At 58.2% G+C, this 17,974-nt stretch overlaps 4 protein-coding genes across 4 annotated transcripts; 1 reads left to right on the top strand and 3 right to left on the bottom strand.

The window, feature by feature from the left end:
• Window positions 1–181: 181 nt before the first annotated feature.
• SLS55_004206 (uncharacterized protein) lies at window positions 182–1,807 on the bottom strand (the record flags this gene model as incomplete). The annotated part of the gene is made up of 5 exons (XM_066775665.1): window positions 182–334; window positions 518–1,276; window positions 1,379–1,487; window positions 1,545–1,551; window positions 1,603–1,807. The coding sequence occupies 5 exons, from the start codon at window positions 1,805–1,807 to the stop codon at window positions 182–184; spliced, it is 1,233 nt and encodes a 410-aa protein (XP_066633546.1).
• Window positions 1,808–2,701: 894 nt separating this feature from the next.
• On the top strand, window positions 2,702–3,207 carry SLS55_004205 (uncharacterized protein; the record flags this gene model as incomplete). Its single annotated transcript, XM_066775664.1, has 2 exons — window positions 2,702–2,935; window positions 2,995–3,207. The coding sequence occupies 2 exons, from the start codon at window positions 2,702–2,704 to the stop codon at window positions 3,205–3,207; spliced, it is 447 nt and encodes a 148-aa protein (XP_066633545.1).
• Window positions 3,208–5,872: 2,665 nt separating this feature from the next.
• On the bottom strand, window positions 5,873–6,598 carry SLS55_004204 (uncharacterized protein; the record flags this gene model as incomplete). The annotated part of the gene is made up of 3 exons (XM_066775663.1): window positions 5,873–5,928; window positions 6,034–6,158; window positions 6,237–6,598. 3 exons carry the CDS (start codon window positions 6,596–6,598, stop codon window positions 5,873–5,875), a joined length of 543 nt encoding a protein of 180 aa, XP_066633544.1.
• Window positions 6,599–11,083: 4,485 nt separating this feature from the next.
• GAT1_1 (Sodium- and chloride-dependent GABA transporter 1) lies at window positions 11,084–14,037 on the bottom strand (the record flags this gene model as incomplete). The annotated part of the gene is made up of 2 exons (XM_066775662.1): window positions 11,084–13,505; window positions 13,559–14,037. 2 exons carry the CDS (start codon window positions 14,035–14,037, stop codon window positions 11,084–11,086), a joined length of 2,901 nt encoding a protein of 966 aa, XP_066633543.1.
• Window positions 14,038–17,974: the final 3,937 nt, after the last annotated feature.

Raw genomic sequence — 17,974 nt, 5'->3', positions numbered from 1 at the left:
TGGAGCCATATATACACGTCAAATCAGGGGCGCTGTGCGTCTGGAAAAACATTGTAGCATCTTGATCATTGGGGAGCTCCCCCTTTCCAAGGGTACAGATTCCAATCTTCAACGCTGCGCACGCTCTTTGGGATCATTTTTCTCGGACAAAAGGTGCACACGTAACTCTGAGGAGCCGGAATTAGTAGTTTGCCTGATCATTCCAATACAGCGTCTCGTGCTGGATTTCGGGACCGGTCGCCAGCAGGTCCCAGTCGAACTTGATCTTGATGAATTGCATGAGGTGGCTCGCGAGCTTGAGGGCGCCGACGTCGGTAGGATGCCATTGCGGTCCCTGTATTTCAGGCGAGTCGAATGGTCAGCTGTCTCTTCCTTCCATATGCTCTCCACAAAATGCAAGGTTTGTCCACTTCTCGCGCTGGTTCTCGTTCTCTGTCAAGGATTTGTACTCATCGCATTTCCCCTTCACTTCCTGCCAGGAGAGGCGCAGAGGGGAAGGGAAATCTTCACCACTTACAATATCGTTATGCTGCATGATTCCCGTGGTGTTAAAGTAGTGCACAAAGCCCTCGGCTTCATACCTCCGCGCCACCTCCGCGATTTCATCCACAAACGCGCCTCCCTGCGCCCACGATGAGCCCACGGGGCTGAACCCATTCCACAAGCTAACAAGGACAATCTGCGCCTGCGGCCACACCTCGTGCACGTCCGCCACCAGATCGACGTAGGCGTCCAGATACGCGGCCGCGCTGACGTTATTGGCCGTGTTGTTGTCGTTCGTGCCCAGGTTGATCACCACCACGTCCGCGGCTGGATGCGCGGCAAAGTCCCACTCCTCGGCGTCGTCGTGATTGGTACCGTACAGTTCCGTCGCGCGGTAGGACGTGTCGGACGCGTAGCGCCATTGGCGGAGCTGGCCCCGAGTGTTGCCCCAGCACTCGGCGTCAACGAGGCAGATGCCTGGGTAGGCGGTGATGCCGAATTCGGTGGCGCCAAGCCCCGCGGCGAGGTCCCAGGCGTAGGAGGCTAGACCCTCGTAGGTGGCGTACTGGCCGGCGGAGAGGGAGTCGCCGATGATCTCGATCGTACGCGGGGCGAGGGGGAGGGCGACGAGGGAGCCGACGGAGGAGACGTGGATGGAGGCGACTTGCACGCCGAGGGACCAGTTAGTGACGCGGAGCTCGAAGGTGCGGGTGGTGGAGGTGGTGAGGTTGAAGCTGGGGGTGGTGGAGGTGATGAGTAGGTTGGTGGAGTTGACGGTTACATTGGTGAATTGCTGTGGGAAGGCAAGTTAGCCGGGGATGGGTGTTGTTGATTCCCGGGGAGGGAAAGCCAGTAGGGCGAAGGGAAAACCAAAGAGAAATGAAGGGAGTTGCACCCAATCCTGGCCGTCAAGACGGTAGCCGATGAGGACGCCTGGGGATGTGTATTGTCCGAATGTGATGGCGAGGCGGTCGCCCGTGAAGCCGAATTTGAGGCCAGGGGCTCTGCATTAGGTGGTGCACTTGAGCTACAGTCCTCGATAGTTGGTGTTGGAGACTCACGACCACCCTGATGGATCGATTGTCAGTCACATTCCCATCGCTCGAGCATGAGGCTTACAAGAGATGTGCTTGCTGTCCCAGCGACCTTTGTAGCCGATTTCGGTGGCATTGGGCGGGTAGGTCCTCCAGGTCGAATTGCTGGAGTCGTCGAGGGCGATTGCCGTGTCTGGGAAGTGTACGTCTCGGACCTGGCCGTTCTGCAGGATAGTCGCACAGGCGACGCAGGCCAGAGACACGAGGGTGAGGAGGCTTGAGACGTGCATGCTGGCGAAACTTCACTGTGACCATTGGCACACAAGACACGGGCACGAGAAAGAGTCTTTGTTAAATACAGCTATACATCGGGTTCACGGGTACAGATCAATAAACACGAGATTGGGAGTGCTATGGTGGGAGAGACTCCGGGAGCAAAGCAGTAAAGCGGGAGGGTCAGTGCCCGGGGCAGGGCGCTCCGGAGGGTGTTTGGGATGGGGTGGAGCAGCGGGACGGATTCAGGCTGAAAGAGGCAGTGGGAGCGGCGGCGGGCAGAGCCGGCGCTCTTGTCGGGCGCCTGAGGTCAGAGGCGGCGCAGGCGTCATGTGCTCGGGGGGTCGCTGCAGCCACGGCGTTGACGTCTTGAACATGCGGCGGGCAGGACCTGCGTCCCTAGGCCCATCTTTACCCGCGCGCACTGCCGATGCGGACGATCTTCCGGCGCAAGTGCCCCAGGACGAGGGCGTTGGAGTCGCGCCGCACGGCGAGGTGGTGTGCGACGGCGGCGTGTGAGTGGCCATGTCGCAGGCAGAGCCGTTACCGCCCGGGCCTGCGGGCACAGCGAGGAAGGTAGATACCGCACGGCGGGCGTGGGATGTGATGCGCGCGGTGGGTTTCCGGTCGTCGCGCTTCTGCCGGCGGCGCAGGTGTCGCAGTCGCGGGACGATAGGGCTGCAGCTGCTCTGTTCGTTGGTTGTGCAACTCCCGCCTGCCTGGGCCTCCGCCGTGGCCGGGCCCCTCCCAAACCACCTACCTGACTGCCTTATTACTGCCCTACCTGCAAACCCCTCCTTCGCGCGCCCGCGCTTCCTCCGCTCTCCCGCCCCCTTCGACATCCCCGCGTCCATGGCGCGCGGCGGCCAGTGAGTGCCTGACAATGCCGTCGCCGTGCGTGGCTCCGCACAATGGCCTCTCCAGCTGCCTCCATTCCCGACAGCCAGCTCGGCCTGACCCAGGGCGAGATCCAAACTCTCCGCTACCACCAACAGGTCGCCCTCTCGCAGCATGGTGGCTCTTCATCGCGCGCTGCCAGCCAGGCCTCGTCCCAGGGCCGTTTGCTGCTCGACCCGTCCAGCCTGCAGGCATTGAGCACCCACTTTGACCGTTTGCTGCATAGCATCCAGTCGCGCTGGTCCCATGTGAGTTCTGCCCTAGCACCCACTTAGCAACCCTTCTCGCTGACCGCGCACCTTCGCAGCTCTCCGAGCAGACCCAGTCCGCCACCGCCATGCAGTATGACCGCGCCGGCAACCTCATCTCTGACGCCGACGCCCAAATCGCCCGCTTCCATGAAATCCTGCGCCAGATCGACGAGCTCCAGGTCGAGTTTGACAAGATACGTCGTATTGGAGAGATAGTCAAGGCCTACCGCCGCCGTGTCGAGCACCTCGACCGCCGCGTCGGCCGCTGAGATTCGACAGACGACTATTTTTGCCATGCACATACCTCCCTCGCCTGCGCCATGTTCGAATTTGATGCTACATCGCTCTCCGGCATGTTCGCACATGGGCCCAACATTACCCCATCACCGCGGCCCAACAGAAGACCTACCAATGAGACAACACCATCCAAGACTCCCGACATATGCCCAACCCACGTAACCTGGCATTGTCGGCTATGCAGGAGTGAGACGATCGGCCAGGCCTCATTTTCTTTTTGCCCGTTTTTCACACTAGATTGGATGCCTCGCGGCACAAAATCGACATTGCAGCGGTATTGTTTACTATTTACTTTTGCCTGTTTGGGCGTGCGAAGACCGACGTGTGCGAATGCGAATCCCGTTGAATCAAGGAGCGAGCGAGCGTAAGGCGTTCATCTGGAGTTTTGCTTTTAACTTTTCTCGTTTTCTCGGCTCAGCATCTTGTCTTGCCCCGATGTAGGGATATACCCCATTTTCCTTCTTCTTTTGGCGACATGCAATTTTCTGTGTCATCCCTTGCGGCTTGGGACATCGACCGATTGGATTTATACTGCGTCGAATCTGTAGCCATGCTAGGCATTGGGAAAGCCGGTGCAATGAAGGTTACTTTGCTTTTCCCCATCGAGCCCGCCCTTCTCTGATTCCTGCCCGCGTCAGCTCCCAACCATTGGTCTGGTTTGTCTTTACCCTTACGGCGGGTTCGTAGACGGGCTGAGCCTTGCCCTGGCCCCCGCCCGTCGTTCAATCCTTCCAGTCACCGCTCACTCCCGTCTCCGAACCCAACCGTTCCCGTACTTATTTTCCTTCTCTTTTACCCGAAACCTTGTTTCTCATCGGCACATGCCGTTCTGACTTTCTCTCCTACACATACCATCCCACCACTTTCTCTTCGAACTCACCTCCACGTGGAGAAAGAGACGACCTCGGCGGAAGCGCGATTTTAGGAAGAGTGAAACGCCGCGGTAGCGGAACGAGGAAAGGACTACCCTGCAGTAACACCAAAGAAAAAAAATCTGGATGGGTCATCAGACACTTTCCCCCCTCCCTTTCTCAGTCGCCCTCATGTGTCGTAATCAAAAAGGAAACCTCCGAGGTGTCACGATCCCGATGCCGCGTTTTTGTCCCGAGCCACACATTTCTAGGATGATGACATTTTCCACTGACTATTTCGCGGCCAATCGGGGCATGAGTGGGGGATAAGGGAAAAGCAACGCGAAAAACACTGACCAGGTCGGCTCAGGTTGCATTTGCTTATTTATCTTCGGCGGCGCGGACCAACGGGATTGACGCCACTCTACTTTAACGCGCTATCTCGCGTATGCGTGTACATGTTTCACAAGTGCGGCAGGGTCACGTCTTGATTTCTGGTAGTGCTGATGGTATGTATTGATGCCTCCCACACGGATGGTCGTCAGGCGGGAAAGAAAATGGTTGTTTGTCAAATGCCGCTTGTCGCTGTACGCGCGCTTGGGTAACTTCCAAAGTCAAGGCACAAGCGGGTGTGTATAAAGTTGTCACTACAGCTGTCGCAGCGGAAGGGAGAACCACCGGAATGCAAATGATGTTGGGGAATTGTATTAAAATTGACACATAGTGTAAGACGTCTGGTTATTCCTTCGACTGTTGGCCGAGGATAACCATGACTATCTACTGAACGATGCAAACATTCCAGGAATGCTCCTTGTAACTGTCAGCGCTGGCCATTTTGAAAGTATTCTTATGCTGCGAGTTGGGCTTTGGAGGGGAATGTTGACTTTCTGCTTGTTTCTTTTTCGCTTTGTGGGTGTATGTTGGTGATTCTGAACTCCAAGGACTCTAGCGGGATGTACAGGCCATATATACATCCATTGGAAGATAGTGGCTGCTGCAGCCTGTTTGTCTACCCGACATCAAGACACCGGAAAATGATCATGCGATGCTGATGTCAAAAGGAATATGAATGGCATTGGATAGTTCCATAGAGTAACAAAGCCATTATAGTTTATCTTATCCGAACTGCTTTATCCTGATTCTTTGTCTTATGGTAATAATAGATCCATATCTCTATTCATAGGTCCCTGTAAAAGATCATTGTGTGATAAAGCGCCTCGAATGATTCCCGTGGTACGCCTGTCTATGGGTATGGAAATATTTAAGATCTCTTCTCCCCAGAACTACCACCGTTCTCCCCCATACATCAAGTTAGCCAACAAGCACAGCCGCGCACAATAAGAACTAAAGCACATCGAAATGGGCATCACCAGTATTCCTAAGCCCGGAATCATCCCCACTCACTGCCTTGTCATGTAGGTAAAAGTGGAGGTAAAGCACGAACATAATCAAAAACTCAGGAAACACTGTTTCAAGTTTACAAAGGTAAGTCGTGCACAAGCACTAATCCAAGACAGAACAAGTGATTCAAATTGTGGATGATCGGCATGCATCATATTCGTGACTTCGGCGAGCCTGTTCAAAAGCCTCTTCTGCCACCCTACCATGCAACACACACACCAGGCTAGTAAAGCAAGGTATACTGCCCCCAGAAAAAGTGAAGAAGAAAATTAACACCCTTCATAGCGCCATCAAGACGCCGCAATCCCCTGATTTCCAACCATACATTTCCCGTCCTTCCAATCCGCAGAGTCGTCCAGACTTCCCCCTTCGGTCACAGGATCGCCTACAAGCCCCAGAGACCAGCGACCAAAGCGACAACGCCGGCAATGCTAGCAGCACCTTGACCCACGATGGAAGCGCCAGCGCCAGTCGATGAGGCAGGGGTGGATGCAGAGCCGGAGGGCGTAGAGGACGACGAGGAGCTACCGGAGGACGACGAGGAACTGCCGGAGGACGACGAGGATGAAGACTCGAAGACACCGCCGCGGATCGCGTCAGGCGTCTTGGCCTCGTCGACATCGGCGGCGGCGGAGGCGTAGGCCTCTAGGGTCTTGGATTTGCTGTTTGCACTATAGTCACATGGTTAGCCGCGTGTCCTTTCACCCAGCAAGTGTTATGCTAAGAAGAGAGGAACAAGGAACACTCACGCAGGGTTGATGACGCCGACCATGCCGCTCTGGCAGTGCTTGCCTTGGGAGCAGTAGTACCAGATGGGATCGGTGTTGTTCACGGTGACGACGAAGGTGCTGTTGGCCGCGCCCGACGACGTCCGGACGAAGTCGGAGTTGAAGCCCGTGTCGGACGGGGTGCAGGGGGAGTCAAAGGCACCCTGGACGACCGAGTGCGCCATGGGCCAGAACTTGAAGGTGAGCGTGTCACCCTTGGCCGCCGTTGTGCTGTTGGGCTCGAAGGTCAGGCCGTTCTTGCCGACGACGATGTCGATATTCTTGGCCTGAGAGAGGGAGATGAAGACCGTAGGGGCCAAAAGGGTGTAGGTGGAGAAGTGCATATTGGCGGTTGGTGGTTGAGTCGAGGTAGTTTTTCTTTGGTATTAGAGAGTGGTATACGGAAACTGTGTCAAACAGTCCTTTTCTTTGAACAGATTAAAAGAAGAAAATGGGGTATCTTGTTGATGAGGAGTAGTTGATTTGATGCTGGGGGGAAAACACTCCAAGCGGCGGACGCGTCTTTATGCTTTCCGCAAGCCTCCGTTTACCCAGCTCTGATGGTTATTCCTGGGCTACTGTGCATACGAGGCGGAAAGACGGCAACGAAGGGGCTGTGTGTAGCGCTACGGCTAAAGGGTGCTCGCACGCTTCCTGTTCCAAAGCTTGCAGCTATCGAGCATACGACACGGCACTATGGCCCAGTGCTTACTCTCAACCTTACCTTCAGCCACGGCCAGGCTGGCACTTCGAATCTAACTGGATCTCGGATAGGCCCTGATCGACCAGCGAATGAGTCGACGCTGCATGGCGTTGACGCCGGGGGCTGGGCTGAGCGTTGACGAGACGTGAGATGTACTCAAAAGGGCAGGATCTGAAGTGGTTGCGGTACCGTTGGTGTAGGAACAGGCGCCGCGAGGGGGTTATGCGGAGGGAACTGGCTGTGCAATGGCCTGGGCTCCAAGAATAGCGCGGGGTGTTATAGCTGAATGCGGGCAAGTCCACGACAAGCTCACGGACGCCAGGTGTCAGCTCAAAGCTTGAGGGCGGGCTGTACCTGGGGATTTGGGTCGGTTCGAGATGCGTCTGGACGTGGCGTGGCGACAAGCTGTTGCCGGAAGCGTCAGAGAAGCGTCACGAATCTGAGGCACTCCTGGAACACGACGTCTTGTTGCGAGCCTGAGGCGACCACAACAAGCGAGTGCCACCGACTGGACTAGTCTGGTGGCTTTCGCAGGTGGCTGATAGCTGAAGCTATTTCCATCTTCCGACACGGCAAGGCCGCAGATGAATGCCGGACAGGGCGATTGGTTTGACAGCAAGCGTTGACAGAAATTTTGCTGACGGGCGATGCGTTGGGGTGTTCCTGTGGCGCAGCAGTCATGTCCAAGTCGTGCCAGAGATTCCCCAGCTCTTGCTGCCGCTATCCCGAGCCGCTATCCCCCAGAGGCAGGTGTCGGCGGGTATCGACTGATGGACGGTCGAGATGTAAGCTTGGTCAAAGATACGCAGCCGAAGGTCCAAGCGACCTCGTACTGCGCCCAACATCCACGAGATGCATTGCACGCTTTACACCAGCCCGTCTTGGCAGCGCGCTGTCCTGGTGGTTGCTCAAAAGTGCTCAGAAACCTGCACAGCACCCGCCGTCAATGAAACCACCACCACCACCACCACCACCAAGTCCACGATGCAGTGCGCGCCAAGCCGACCGTGGTCCCGATCTAAGCGGGCTGCCGAAATACTGAACTCAAATAATCTCTCACGGACGGCGCGCAGTCGCCTCTAGAGGAATGACATCCGCCACACTTACCTAATAACCCATCAGCCCGGTGTCTTCATTACGTCCATGCAATTCCACCAAGGCCGGCTCCCTGTGCAGTCCCCATAATCGTCATCTCCATCCGCATCAAACCGCGCACCTTCTCCGGATCTCCGGGTCCCGCTGCGTCCGCGTCGCCGAGCGAGTCAAAAATTTGCCTCTTGCGGGAGCCGCGTCGAACGATCGATCCCCGACGGGCCGGGGCCAGCTTGTGTGAGAGCGTGCGCGTGCGCGTGTCGCTCACCGGTGTGGGACACGGCGGACGAGCAGCAAAGGTGGCAGTGGAGTGATTGGCGAAGCTTGGAGGAGAAAAGGAATCCGCGCCCCGCGCGCCGCTTATCGCAACCGGCAAGCACGCAAGCGGACGACGAAGGAGCATTGGTTGCCAGAGCCCAGAGCCTCATCCGCGCAAACGAACACGCGCCCCGGAACGAAAAAAAGAAACACCACCGCGCATCGACGGCTACATGCGGGCCCTCGCGACGCCAGGTAGGGCCCCTCGCGGTGGGCTGCAGGCGGGCGGCGCTCATTGGCGTCATCCTATCTAGTTGCCAAGGCGCACCACCCGCCCGGCCCAAACGGGCATTGCTGTTAGCAAGAGAAATGCCCTGCGATCTGAGCACTCTGCTGGCACGGCCACTCACGCCCACCGACCTAAAAAGACCAAAAAAGCCTCTCGCTCTCCTGTCTCGCATCGTGGCCGAGAACGGGCCCGAAGCCAATTGCAAGAAATCACGCCCGGCCCTGTTACTCTTCTCTCCTCTCGCTCTCGCATCTTTCCTTGTCTCTGATTTGATCGTCCGCAAAAACGCCTACTAATACCTACAGCAAGCCCTGGCCACCCCCGGGCCCAACGACCGGTGGGGATCACGTCTTTCTTAGCTTATTGTTTCTTAGCAACCCTGCTGCCAATGGCACCGCTCAGGAGCACCCGGCAAAATGCTTTCTTTCATTTAAGCCGCATGCACCCTCTTCCCTCCTTGTTCCTTTTGCCCTTCCTACTGGACTGCAATGGACCTGAACCTTTCACCTGCCACCATTTCGACCCTTCCAGACCACCACTGCCCTGACACGTTCGCGTACACCTTGGCCTCGCTTTCGCATTTCTACCTCGCTCCACTACCACCACCACCACCGTCGCCGTACCAGACAAAAAAAAAAAAATCCCATGCCGCCTTATCATCGTCGTTGGTGAGCGAATGGAAAGCACTACGGAGGAAGAACCGAAAGGGAAAAGAGGAGGCAATGAAACGGATAAGTTGTTACCGACGGTGACGACATCTGGCGCCACCTACGGCTCTCATCGCGAAAGGGAAAGAAAGAGAAGAAAGAGTAAAGGATTGCCGAGGCCGATAAGATACGCAACGCACACAGAACGTCGAGCGAGACGGAAACGACTACCGTCGTCGTCGGATCTCCATCGGACAGACTGATGACTGCCTGCCTGTTCATCCGATGCCGAAGATGCCGAAAGTCAATGAACGGATGAATGTCACCCCCACCGGCTGACTAGTACTGGTTGCCTGGACGGGTTTATCTGCCTTCCTCTTCCCTTGTTCGGACAGGATCACGCAACCGCATGGGACGACTCCCACTTTCACCCACGAACTATCCAATCATCGGCGCCAGAGCTTCCTTCTTTGTCCACTGCGCAACTGTGCGATAAGAGAAAAGAGATGGGGCACATGCAAGCGGGACTCTGAAAAACAATCACTCCTCTCGCATGCCCTTTCCCCCCAGCCAGGACGATTGGTCCCACTGGATCATGAACCGTGCTGGCTTGGAAGGATGCGCGTGATGAAGAATTTTGTCGGGATGATCATGGCGCTCGACGTCTCTACTCACCTTCTCGTCCTCGCTGCTGTCGTTTGGGTCAAGAGGGGGGATTCAGATTGTTTCACGCGCAAGCACTTCTAACATCTCATCTGCCAAGCATGGATATCAATCTCTCTTGATTTGCGTCAAATCTCGCCATCCTCTCAAGTGGAACGGCCCACGAAAAGCTACAACAGACGACAACATCGACAACCGCAATTCGCGTTCAACAAATCGAAAAGTCAAAGAAAAGCCACATCTGCGACGCGCGCTCCTACATAACACCACCCCTGTCTATACGGAATACAACAACAAACCGCGGCCGAAAACCCGTTAACTGAGCTGAAGCACACAGACCCAACAGACGGGAACTGCTGCGCGCAACGAAAACGACCGTCTCGATTCTCGGACGATGAGAAGAAGAGACGGAAGAACAAGGGAATCACATCGTAAACTTCGTGGCCAAAGAGAACAAGGGACGAGCAGAGGGAAACAGGGCAAAAAGATGAAAAAAAAAAAGAGGCAGCCACCGAGAAGGGGTATTAGGTAACGGGTACCACAGGATTTGCAGAGCGCCTGCCTCCACTGCATCACCCCAGGTAGGTTGTCCCGTTCGATGGTTCCCTCGTGCTGTCCTTCCGAGTCGCCATCTCATCGTCGATTTCTTCTCTCGTCTCTTTATCCACATTCACGGCGGAGCGCCTGCCTCCTCCACCGCTGTCAATCTAGGTATTAAACGGACCGGGAGTAGTGGTCCGCAACAAAACGTCGGCTCATGACGCAGCACATCGAGTGTTGCATCGTGAGCTAACGGCCCGCGTGCCGGTGCAGAGCGCCTGCCTCCTCCACACTGATTTCCAGGCCCAAAAGAACGTGGTGGTGCTCGTCGGACTTACGACATGACGGATCATATGACGAAAAGAACTCTCTCTACCAAGAGACATGTAACAATGTCTCTCCGAAGCGTGGAACAGCGCGATCATCAAAAAGCGAGGGCGGGAGTGCAGTGGTCCCTCTTCCAACGACCCCCGCCCGAGGTATCATCTTGGTTCAGGTGGAAACAACAACGGATGAACGCCGCATCCCGACGAAAAGAAAGCACACGAAGAACGATTCGAACTCGAACCCGATGCGTGGAGAGACAAGACAATGGACAAATGCAACCCTGCTGAGTTTGGCTGAGACAACCAGCAGTCTACAAGCTCATTGTCAGCCACTCCCACTCCTGCGGCCCGCTTCCCGACCCTGGGATGGCGCCTTGTCCCATGGAGCCCATCTGAATGGGGTTGTGCTGAGTAGCCATGGACGGAGGAGCCTGGACGAGAGGTTTCGGCTCGTTCTTCTTCTGATTGCTGCTAGTGGAGGGAAGGGATTTGCCAGTGGTGTCATCTGCATCGCCCATCTCGGTATCTTGATTGCCGGCCTTCGCGCTCCGCAAGCGCTTGGGGGCAACGGCAGAGTTCCGTGCCGGAGCAGAAGCAGCCAAGTTCTGAGATTGCGGTTTGGGGGGACCGGGCGCAATTGGCACGACGCCATTTTTAGAAGCAGTAGTGCTGACGTTGCTAGCAGTGTTCGCAGCCGTGCTCGACGCCGCGTTGTTAGACGCCGAACCCGTAATCGACTTCGGAGATTCAGACTCAGCGCCGCTGGCCTTGGTTGAATTGGGCGTCGTCGCAGTAGACTGCGCGGCGATCGAGTTCTTGCGCGACGTTTTGTTCTTCGACCTGCTCGAAGTGCTGACGGGCACGCTGTTGCCACTGCCACGGTTGCGCTTCTTGATGACATCCGTCTTGAGCGACAGCGGGCGCACGACGCCGTGCAACTTCAAGAACAAACCGCATGCATTGCAGAGCGGATGACCTTCAGGGTTACGCCTCCACAGGGGCGTGGTCTGCGTGAAGCAGTTGGTGCATGTTGTAGGCGTACCGCTCTGATCGCCTGACTTGCTGCCACCAGGACTAGCCGGTCGAGATGGCGCAGCCGAGCTGAAACCCGACTCTGGAGGCGAGTTGGGGGAGGACTGCGGCCGCTGCTGCATCGCTTGATGGGCTAGAGCAGCCGCATTCGGTGTGGAGCTGGTGCGGGGTATTTTCTGACGGCGCGGATCGTTCCCACGATTCCGGATCTCGCTGACGGAAGCTGCAGAGCCGTGAGTACGTCCCAAGCTACCCCCGGAGCTCCAGTCTTGCGGCGAGGGAACCATTTCGGTTGGCCCGATAGTGACCGTCTTACGTGGAGGCCCTGCCGGGAACCGCGCGGCCGTCGGATTGAACTGGTTCGAGAGATTGGTGGTATCCCATTGGAACTTCCCGTTGAAATCAAGCGATGAATCATCCATTGGGGAATACTGCGATTGCATGGGCATCGTACGGTCGGCGAACGCACCACCCTCATCTTCATTGTCATCGGAGTCAGCTCCGAACTGGAAAATATTGTCATTCCTTGACAAGTCCATACTAGGAGACCGCCCAGGATGCGAGAAGTTGGGGTGAACGATCTGGTTGGGATCCACGTGGTTGCTCTGATGGTAGGAGTGCGCCGAAAAGGGCGGTGGCGGTCCCGCAGCCGAAACATTGTTGAACAACGAATCGCCGGCGGTAGGATTGAACATGAAAGGTTGCATCGAGCTGGACAAGTTGTTGTGGGGAGGATTGAAGCTGCCCATGCGCCCTCTGATTTCCATGCCACTGCGGTCTCCGAAGAAGATCTGTTCGCCTTCGGGAATTGGCTGGGGCGTCGACACAGTCGAGGGATAGGCGGAACCTGGAGGTGAGTTGTAGAAATCTGTCGAGTTGAGCGACGACGCCATCGAGTGGGCGTTGTTGAACATGCTCGAGTAGTGGTTTCCCTGGTTGGCGGCCATGGGCGATCCGATGGGAGAGAAGTTGAACTGGTTCTGGAAGGGACCGGCAGAGTTGATTATGGGATCGTTGTCGATATCGAAGGTGTGGAGGTTGAAAGGAATCTGGCTGGAGTTGGAGTGCTGCTGCTGTTGGAAATGAGGAGGGTGAGGTTGGTCGAGAGAGTAGTCGTGGAAGCCTTGGTCCTCGGGGTCGTGGGGTATCATAATGCTGCTCACAGCGGGTACCTGCGGGGACGCGTCCGGCTTCCTCTTGGGAGGCTGATAAGGATTAACATGGGTATTTCTTGATAGTGATTCGCCAGAAAAGGCAGCATGAGAACCTACTCTTCGCTCATCGATGCTTGTCTTGCGTACGTGCCTCTGCACATACCCAAACTCGTTCTCTCTCTTCACTGCCGGCTGCACGGAAGGGGCAGAGGCGCGCGAAATATGAAGGGTCTGGTCGTTCAACTGGCTCTGTTTCCTTATCGGAATGGCAGGAGCAGTGGCATTTTTCGACGAGGGCTGATCGTCCGAGGCCGAGGGCGAGTCGGGCACGCCCGCTGGGGAGGCGACAGAGGAGGGGACGATGAAATCGTCGAGGTTCATCGGCTCGGCCCTGCTGCCCTCAAGGTCGTGGTGCGCCTGCTTGTCCTGAGACAAGCTTCGTAGCTGCGCGATACCGCTGGGCGCGGTTGTGGGTCTCGAGCTCGCTCTCTTATCGTCGTTGGTTGGTTTGTGAGATAACCTAGCGGCATGCTTTGTCAACACCATCCTAGACACGCAGAATGTCGCAAAAGTACAGAAAAAAAAAGGGCCACTACTGACTGTGCACTTTGCCTCCGCATTTTCCGCAGATTCATCGACATCATCCGCCAGGTCAGATTCTCCATGCGCTCGGAATTGGGCAGCTGCGACTTTTGCTTGTTGTACAGCTTCCATATTTGAGTGCCGATGGGATCCTTCTTTTGCATTTCGTCGGGGTCGTCCAGATGGGCGGCGGCGTCATTGTGGAGCCGCGGGAAAAAGGTGTCGCGCAGCACGCCCTCGCGGGCGACGCTGTCGGAGGGTGAGAGATCCAGCTTGGAGCTGTCTAGGGTGCTGGCCGAGGTGAGGGATTGCACGGCGCTGGAGGTGCCGGAGACGTCGTCGCGATGGCCTTGGGGAAAGCGAACGTGCCGCGGCGAAGATGATGTGTGGAAGGAGTGTAGATCCGTCATCGCTCCAATAGCGTCGTTGTCGAAGTCGGCAGAGAGGGGAGAGGCGTGCATGCCTCCCCCACGCTCCCCATGTTGCGCGTCCGACATTGGCGAGGGCAGTGTTGCGCAAAGCACGGGGGTTGCGGGACAGGTGTGGCAGGTGGAAGGATTCTCGTGCTGAGGGTGGTCTTGCCTCTTGCTGTTCCCAGCGGTCCACGGGCTTGGGGAGGGCTGGATTGTATGGACACGGGCGGGCGACCAGTGGAGAGCGACCTTGTTACAGTGCTCTTCTATGGCTGGCAGCAGGCGGCGTGATGGGAAGGCCGCTCGGTCGGAGAGCGTTCAGAAGCTGGCTTAGCACCGGGCGGGCAACCGCTGAGGCTGGACTAGCGATCCTTGGCCGAACGATGCTTGCGACGCCGTGAATGGACTCGGGCCTTTTGGGGCCCTGGCGGGTGGTGTGGTGCGCAGCGCTGCCGGGCGCGAGTGGCCTGCGCTGGGCTGTGTGTGGGATGCCAGAGTCGCCCTAGCGGCTTGGTGGGGTGCGCGAGCGAGAATTGGCCCGCCGTCGACTCGCGCACGCCCACCGCCGGTGCGTCCACGAGCCAACAGCGCCCGGCAAATGTGGCGCGCAGGACGTCCAGGATGGCCCTGTGCCGCCGCGCCGGGTGTGCAGGGAGCGCGTAGAGGCCGAGGCCGCCCGAGACGTACTGTTACGAGCGAAGATGATGATGTATGCGGAGCAGCGCAGCGCAGCTAGCAGTGGCGTCGCGTGCGGCCGGCAGGATTCAGCAGGAAGGAGCAAGCCTACGGTGCGATGATGCGCAGCCGGCTGCCGCGAACGTCTGCGCGCGGCGACCAACGGCCGGGCGGCAGGGCAACGTAGGACCGTGCTGGCTGGGAGCGAGGCGCACCGCACGCTTCGGGAAGCGCAACGGGAGCGGATGGGCTTCAGGATTGATGTAATGCCGCAGCGAGTCGCGTCCGCGCAAGCCAGATATTGCTGCTGCGCCGCACGGCAGCTTCATGCGCGCGTCGCCGGACTGTGCTCTACATACGCCCGCAGCCCACGTCGGTAGAGCACGGGGGTCCTGGTGAGAGCGTGGGCGGGCGGCGCGCGCTTTCGGTGGTGGGTGTCTCACAGGTCTCACAGGTGTGCGCACGCTCTCTGTTCTCTCAGCTCGCCTAGGGCGGCAGCAGGAGGCTCCGCGTGTCATAGCAACCAACGATGGTGGATGATCTCCCTCTCCCTTCGCGAGCGCACGACTCGCTGCGCGCCGGCTGCCGGCAAGCCTCCTTCTGCCCATCATCTCCAAGCCCGCTCGACCTGCCCGAGCCGGGTTGGCTCTCGTCCGCGCGTCGGCGGCAGCGACGACGACGCCGCCAGAGATCCACTTCTATTCCACTTCTTGTCCGCCGGACACATTTGACGACGTTACAGACGGTGGCAACGCGCGGGATGGGACTCGCGCGTCTCGCTGCCCATTTTCTGGGAGCATTCCCTGGTATGTGGATTTTCTCTGGGTGCTCGATCTGCCGTTCGTCTCCATGCCTTGCCCGTAGCTCCGCCGCGCCTTGACACCGGCGCGGCTCAACGTCCAGCATCAATGATTCGCGAGCGTGTCAGTAGCGCTACAGGGAATTTCGCCGTTGAGAATCTACTTTTCTCCGCTGTTGTTCTTCTCGAGGCACGCCCGAGTTGGCTAGATACATGGTCCCGTCTGCTCTGGTCGAGTCTCACATGTTTGCTGCGAGCTCGCTGCGAGTCTCGACGGCCGCCAGTTCCAGACCGCCGCCGCTTGAGCGAAGTCCCGAACATGAGAGAGAAGCTCCGAAAAGAAAGGCCGCCCCGCATGCAGAACATCATCCATGGAAGATGCCGCCGTAATTCCGAACAGCGATGCCCTCAATAAACACTGAGGCCCACCGGCGCCGCCGTTGCGCTCGAGCGTTGGTGCCGGAGTTGATCCCTCCCTCTTTTCCTCTGCTCCGCGCCGCCCTGCCCACTCGACTCCCTTCCTAAAAGTCCCGAAAAGCGCGCTTCGAAGCACGCGAGCGTCTCCACGCCGGCGCGCCAGGCTTGTCGCCTTTTGTGCGACTTGGCCGCGCACCGGCTGCTGGCTCGTGTCCTCGATCTGACGCACGCCCGCCTGCTGCAAGCGTGGCCGACCGAGCCAACCTTTAATTCCAGCTCCAATCAGCACCCGGTCTTTTCAAACCCCGAGCATACCAAGCTCTCTGCGACTCGTGCTCCAGCGGAGGAAAGGCGGAGATGCCCAAGCTCCGCCGCCCACCCTCCGCCCGGTTTTGGTGCCCTGCCGCCGGCGGCCACGACCCCTGCACCTACCTTGCTCCAGACTCGGGACCCAAGCGCTAGGGCGGAAACACTGCTTAAACGCATGGTAGGCCTTTCAGCGCTCCACCCAGTTGCAGCTGTGCCCCTTCCCGCGCCCTTTATAAAACACGGTGGAGTTCGTTCAAGCAAGATTGCACCCCTCAGCTCTGGCGGCGTGCGCGCCTCGAAGAGGAAATTTAACGATATGCGGATCTTCCGCGCAGCTGTCGGACCAGCACCTCGTTCCGAATTCGCGTGAGGCTCGACAAGGCCCCCCGGCACATTCCGTGGCCTGCACCGCTCTGCGAGCCGCCGCCGCCGCCGCCGCCCGGAGGGTATGCCCTGGAAACGAGACGATTTTGGTTGATTTGCCCAAGGGTAAATATTTCTCCACCGCACGCTTTCGCCAGTCACGACCGCCGCAGCGGCCGTATCCCGAAGCAACCGGTGGCAGGAACCACCACAGTCCACTTCGCGGCCTGCCGCGCCGTGCCCACGTATGCAGGGTCTCACTAGCCCGCTTCAAATCAATCTGAAATAGCAGTGAATCTGAGCGCGGACTTGGCTCTGTTTGCGGGTGCTTTCGGCGAGCCGGCAGAACGGGGCCTCGAGCGCAGCCGGCTGCGCGAGGCGGCTCGAGATCTCGAATGCTCCACCGGCGTACCAGATGTTTGACAGCAACGGACCGTTGCGAGCTGTCGCGTGGCAGAGGGTGCACACACGCCACGAGTCGCGCGAAGCAAGGACTCCCATGATCGACTCGAGTGCTCAGCAGCCTATTTGTCAGTGTTGACCAGCCATCGAATAGAGTTTCTGGGTGAGCGACCACCGTGCTGGAAATCGCTATATACGTCCACCATCGGCGCGGGACGCGCGATCGTGAGATTGAGTGCGCATCCCCGGCTCACACGCCCGCCCGTCAGCAGCAGACAGGCGTCGGATCTATCGTCGGATGCCGGTCGGGTGAGGGAGCACTGGACGGGCGACGCGGTCTACCCTGCAGTGCAACTGTTTCAATCAGCGTGTGGCGGAGGAGATCTGCTGCTCGCCAGCCTTGAGCAGCAAGGCCCTGGCTCCGGGCTGAGTGAGCGGGTAGCAGCCAATGTGGGCCCTTCACATGCCAGGCGGCACGCATCCCATGCAGCGATGCGGATTTCGCTTGAGCGAGCAGGCGCATGTTCTTCCTGTGGCAGCAGGAGGCCCGCAGATCCAACTCACCGCATGCAATCTGCCTGTTGCACCGTGTCGTCAGTGCTGCCCGTCGCAGACCCTGCCTGACGACACGGTGCCTGGTGATCCGGCCGTGCCAGCCACCAGCAGCAACTGCCGCGCGAGCAATCAAGAAAGCGGCACACGCAGCGATGCCCGTTGCGGCAAGGCGGCGTGGTCCGAGTGGGGGTCGCCTGCAAGCCACCGTGGGATGCGATCTGCAGGTCGGCTCTAGCTGTTGAACCGTGGCTTGCCGCGCCAGCATTTCAATGCCCTCTGCTGCCTCCGCTGCCTTCCGCCCTCGATGATTGAAGGGGCTGTCTCCGCGCCTCGAATTTCGCTTTCCCACGACGGTTGCGGGAGCCCCAAATTGCGCACTAGACGTCCGCAAGGCCGTCCTCGAGCGTGTCTTCGGGCTTCTTTTTCCAGAGCGCCTGTGCTCCCTGTTCGCCCGCAGGTCCTTGACCTGCCCCGGACAGGACCCTGAGTGCCTGGTTTTGC

The sequence above is a fragment of the Diplodia seriata genome, assembly GCF_021436955.1.
Source record: "Diplodia seriata strain FDS-637 chromosome Unknown scaffold_4, whole genome shotgun sequence".
Classification (NCBI taxonomy): Eukaryota; Fungi; Ascomycota; class Dothideomycetes; order Botryosphaeriales; family Botryosphaeriaceae; genus Diplodia; species Diplodia seriata.
Note: the sequence above shows the minus strand (reverse complement) of the source record. Positions and strands in the feature narration are given on the sequence as shown.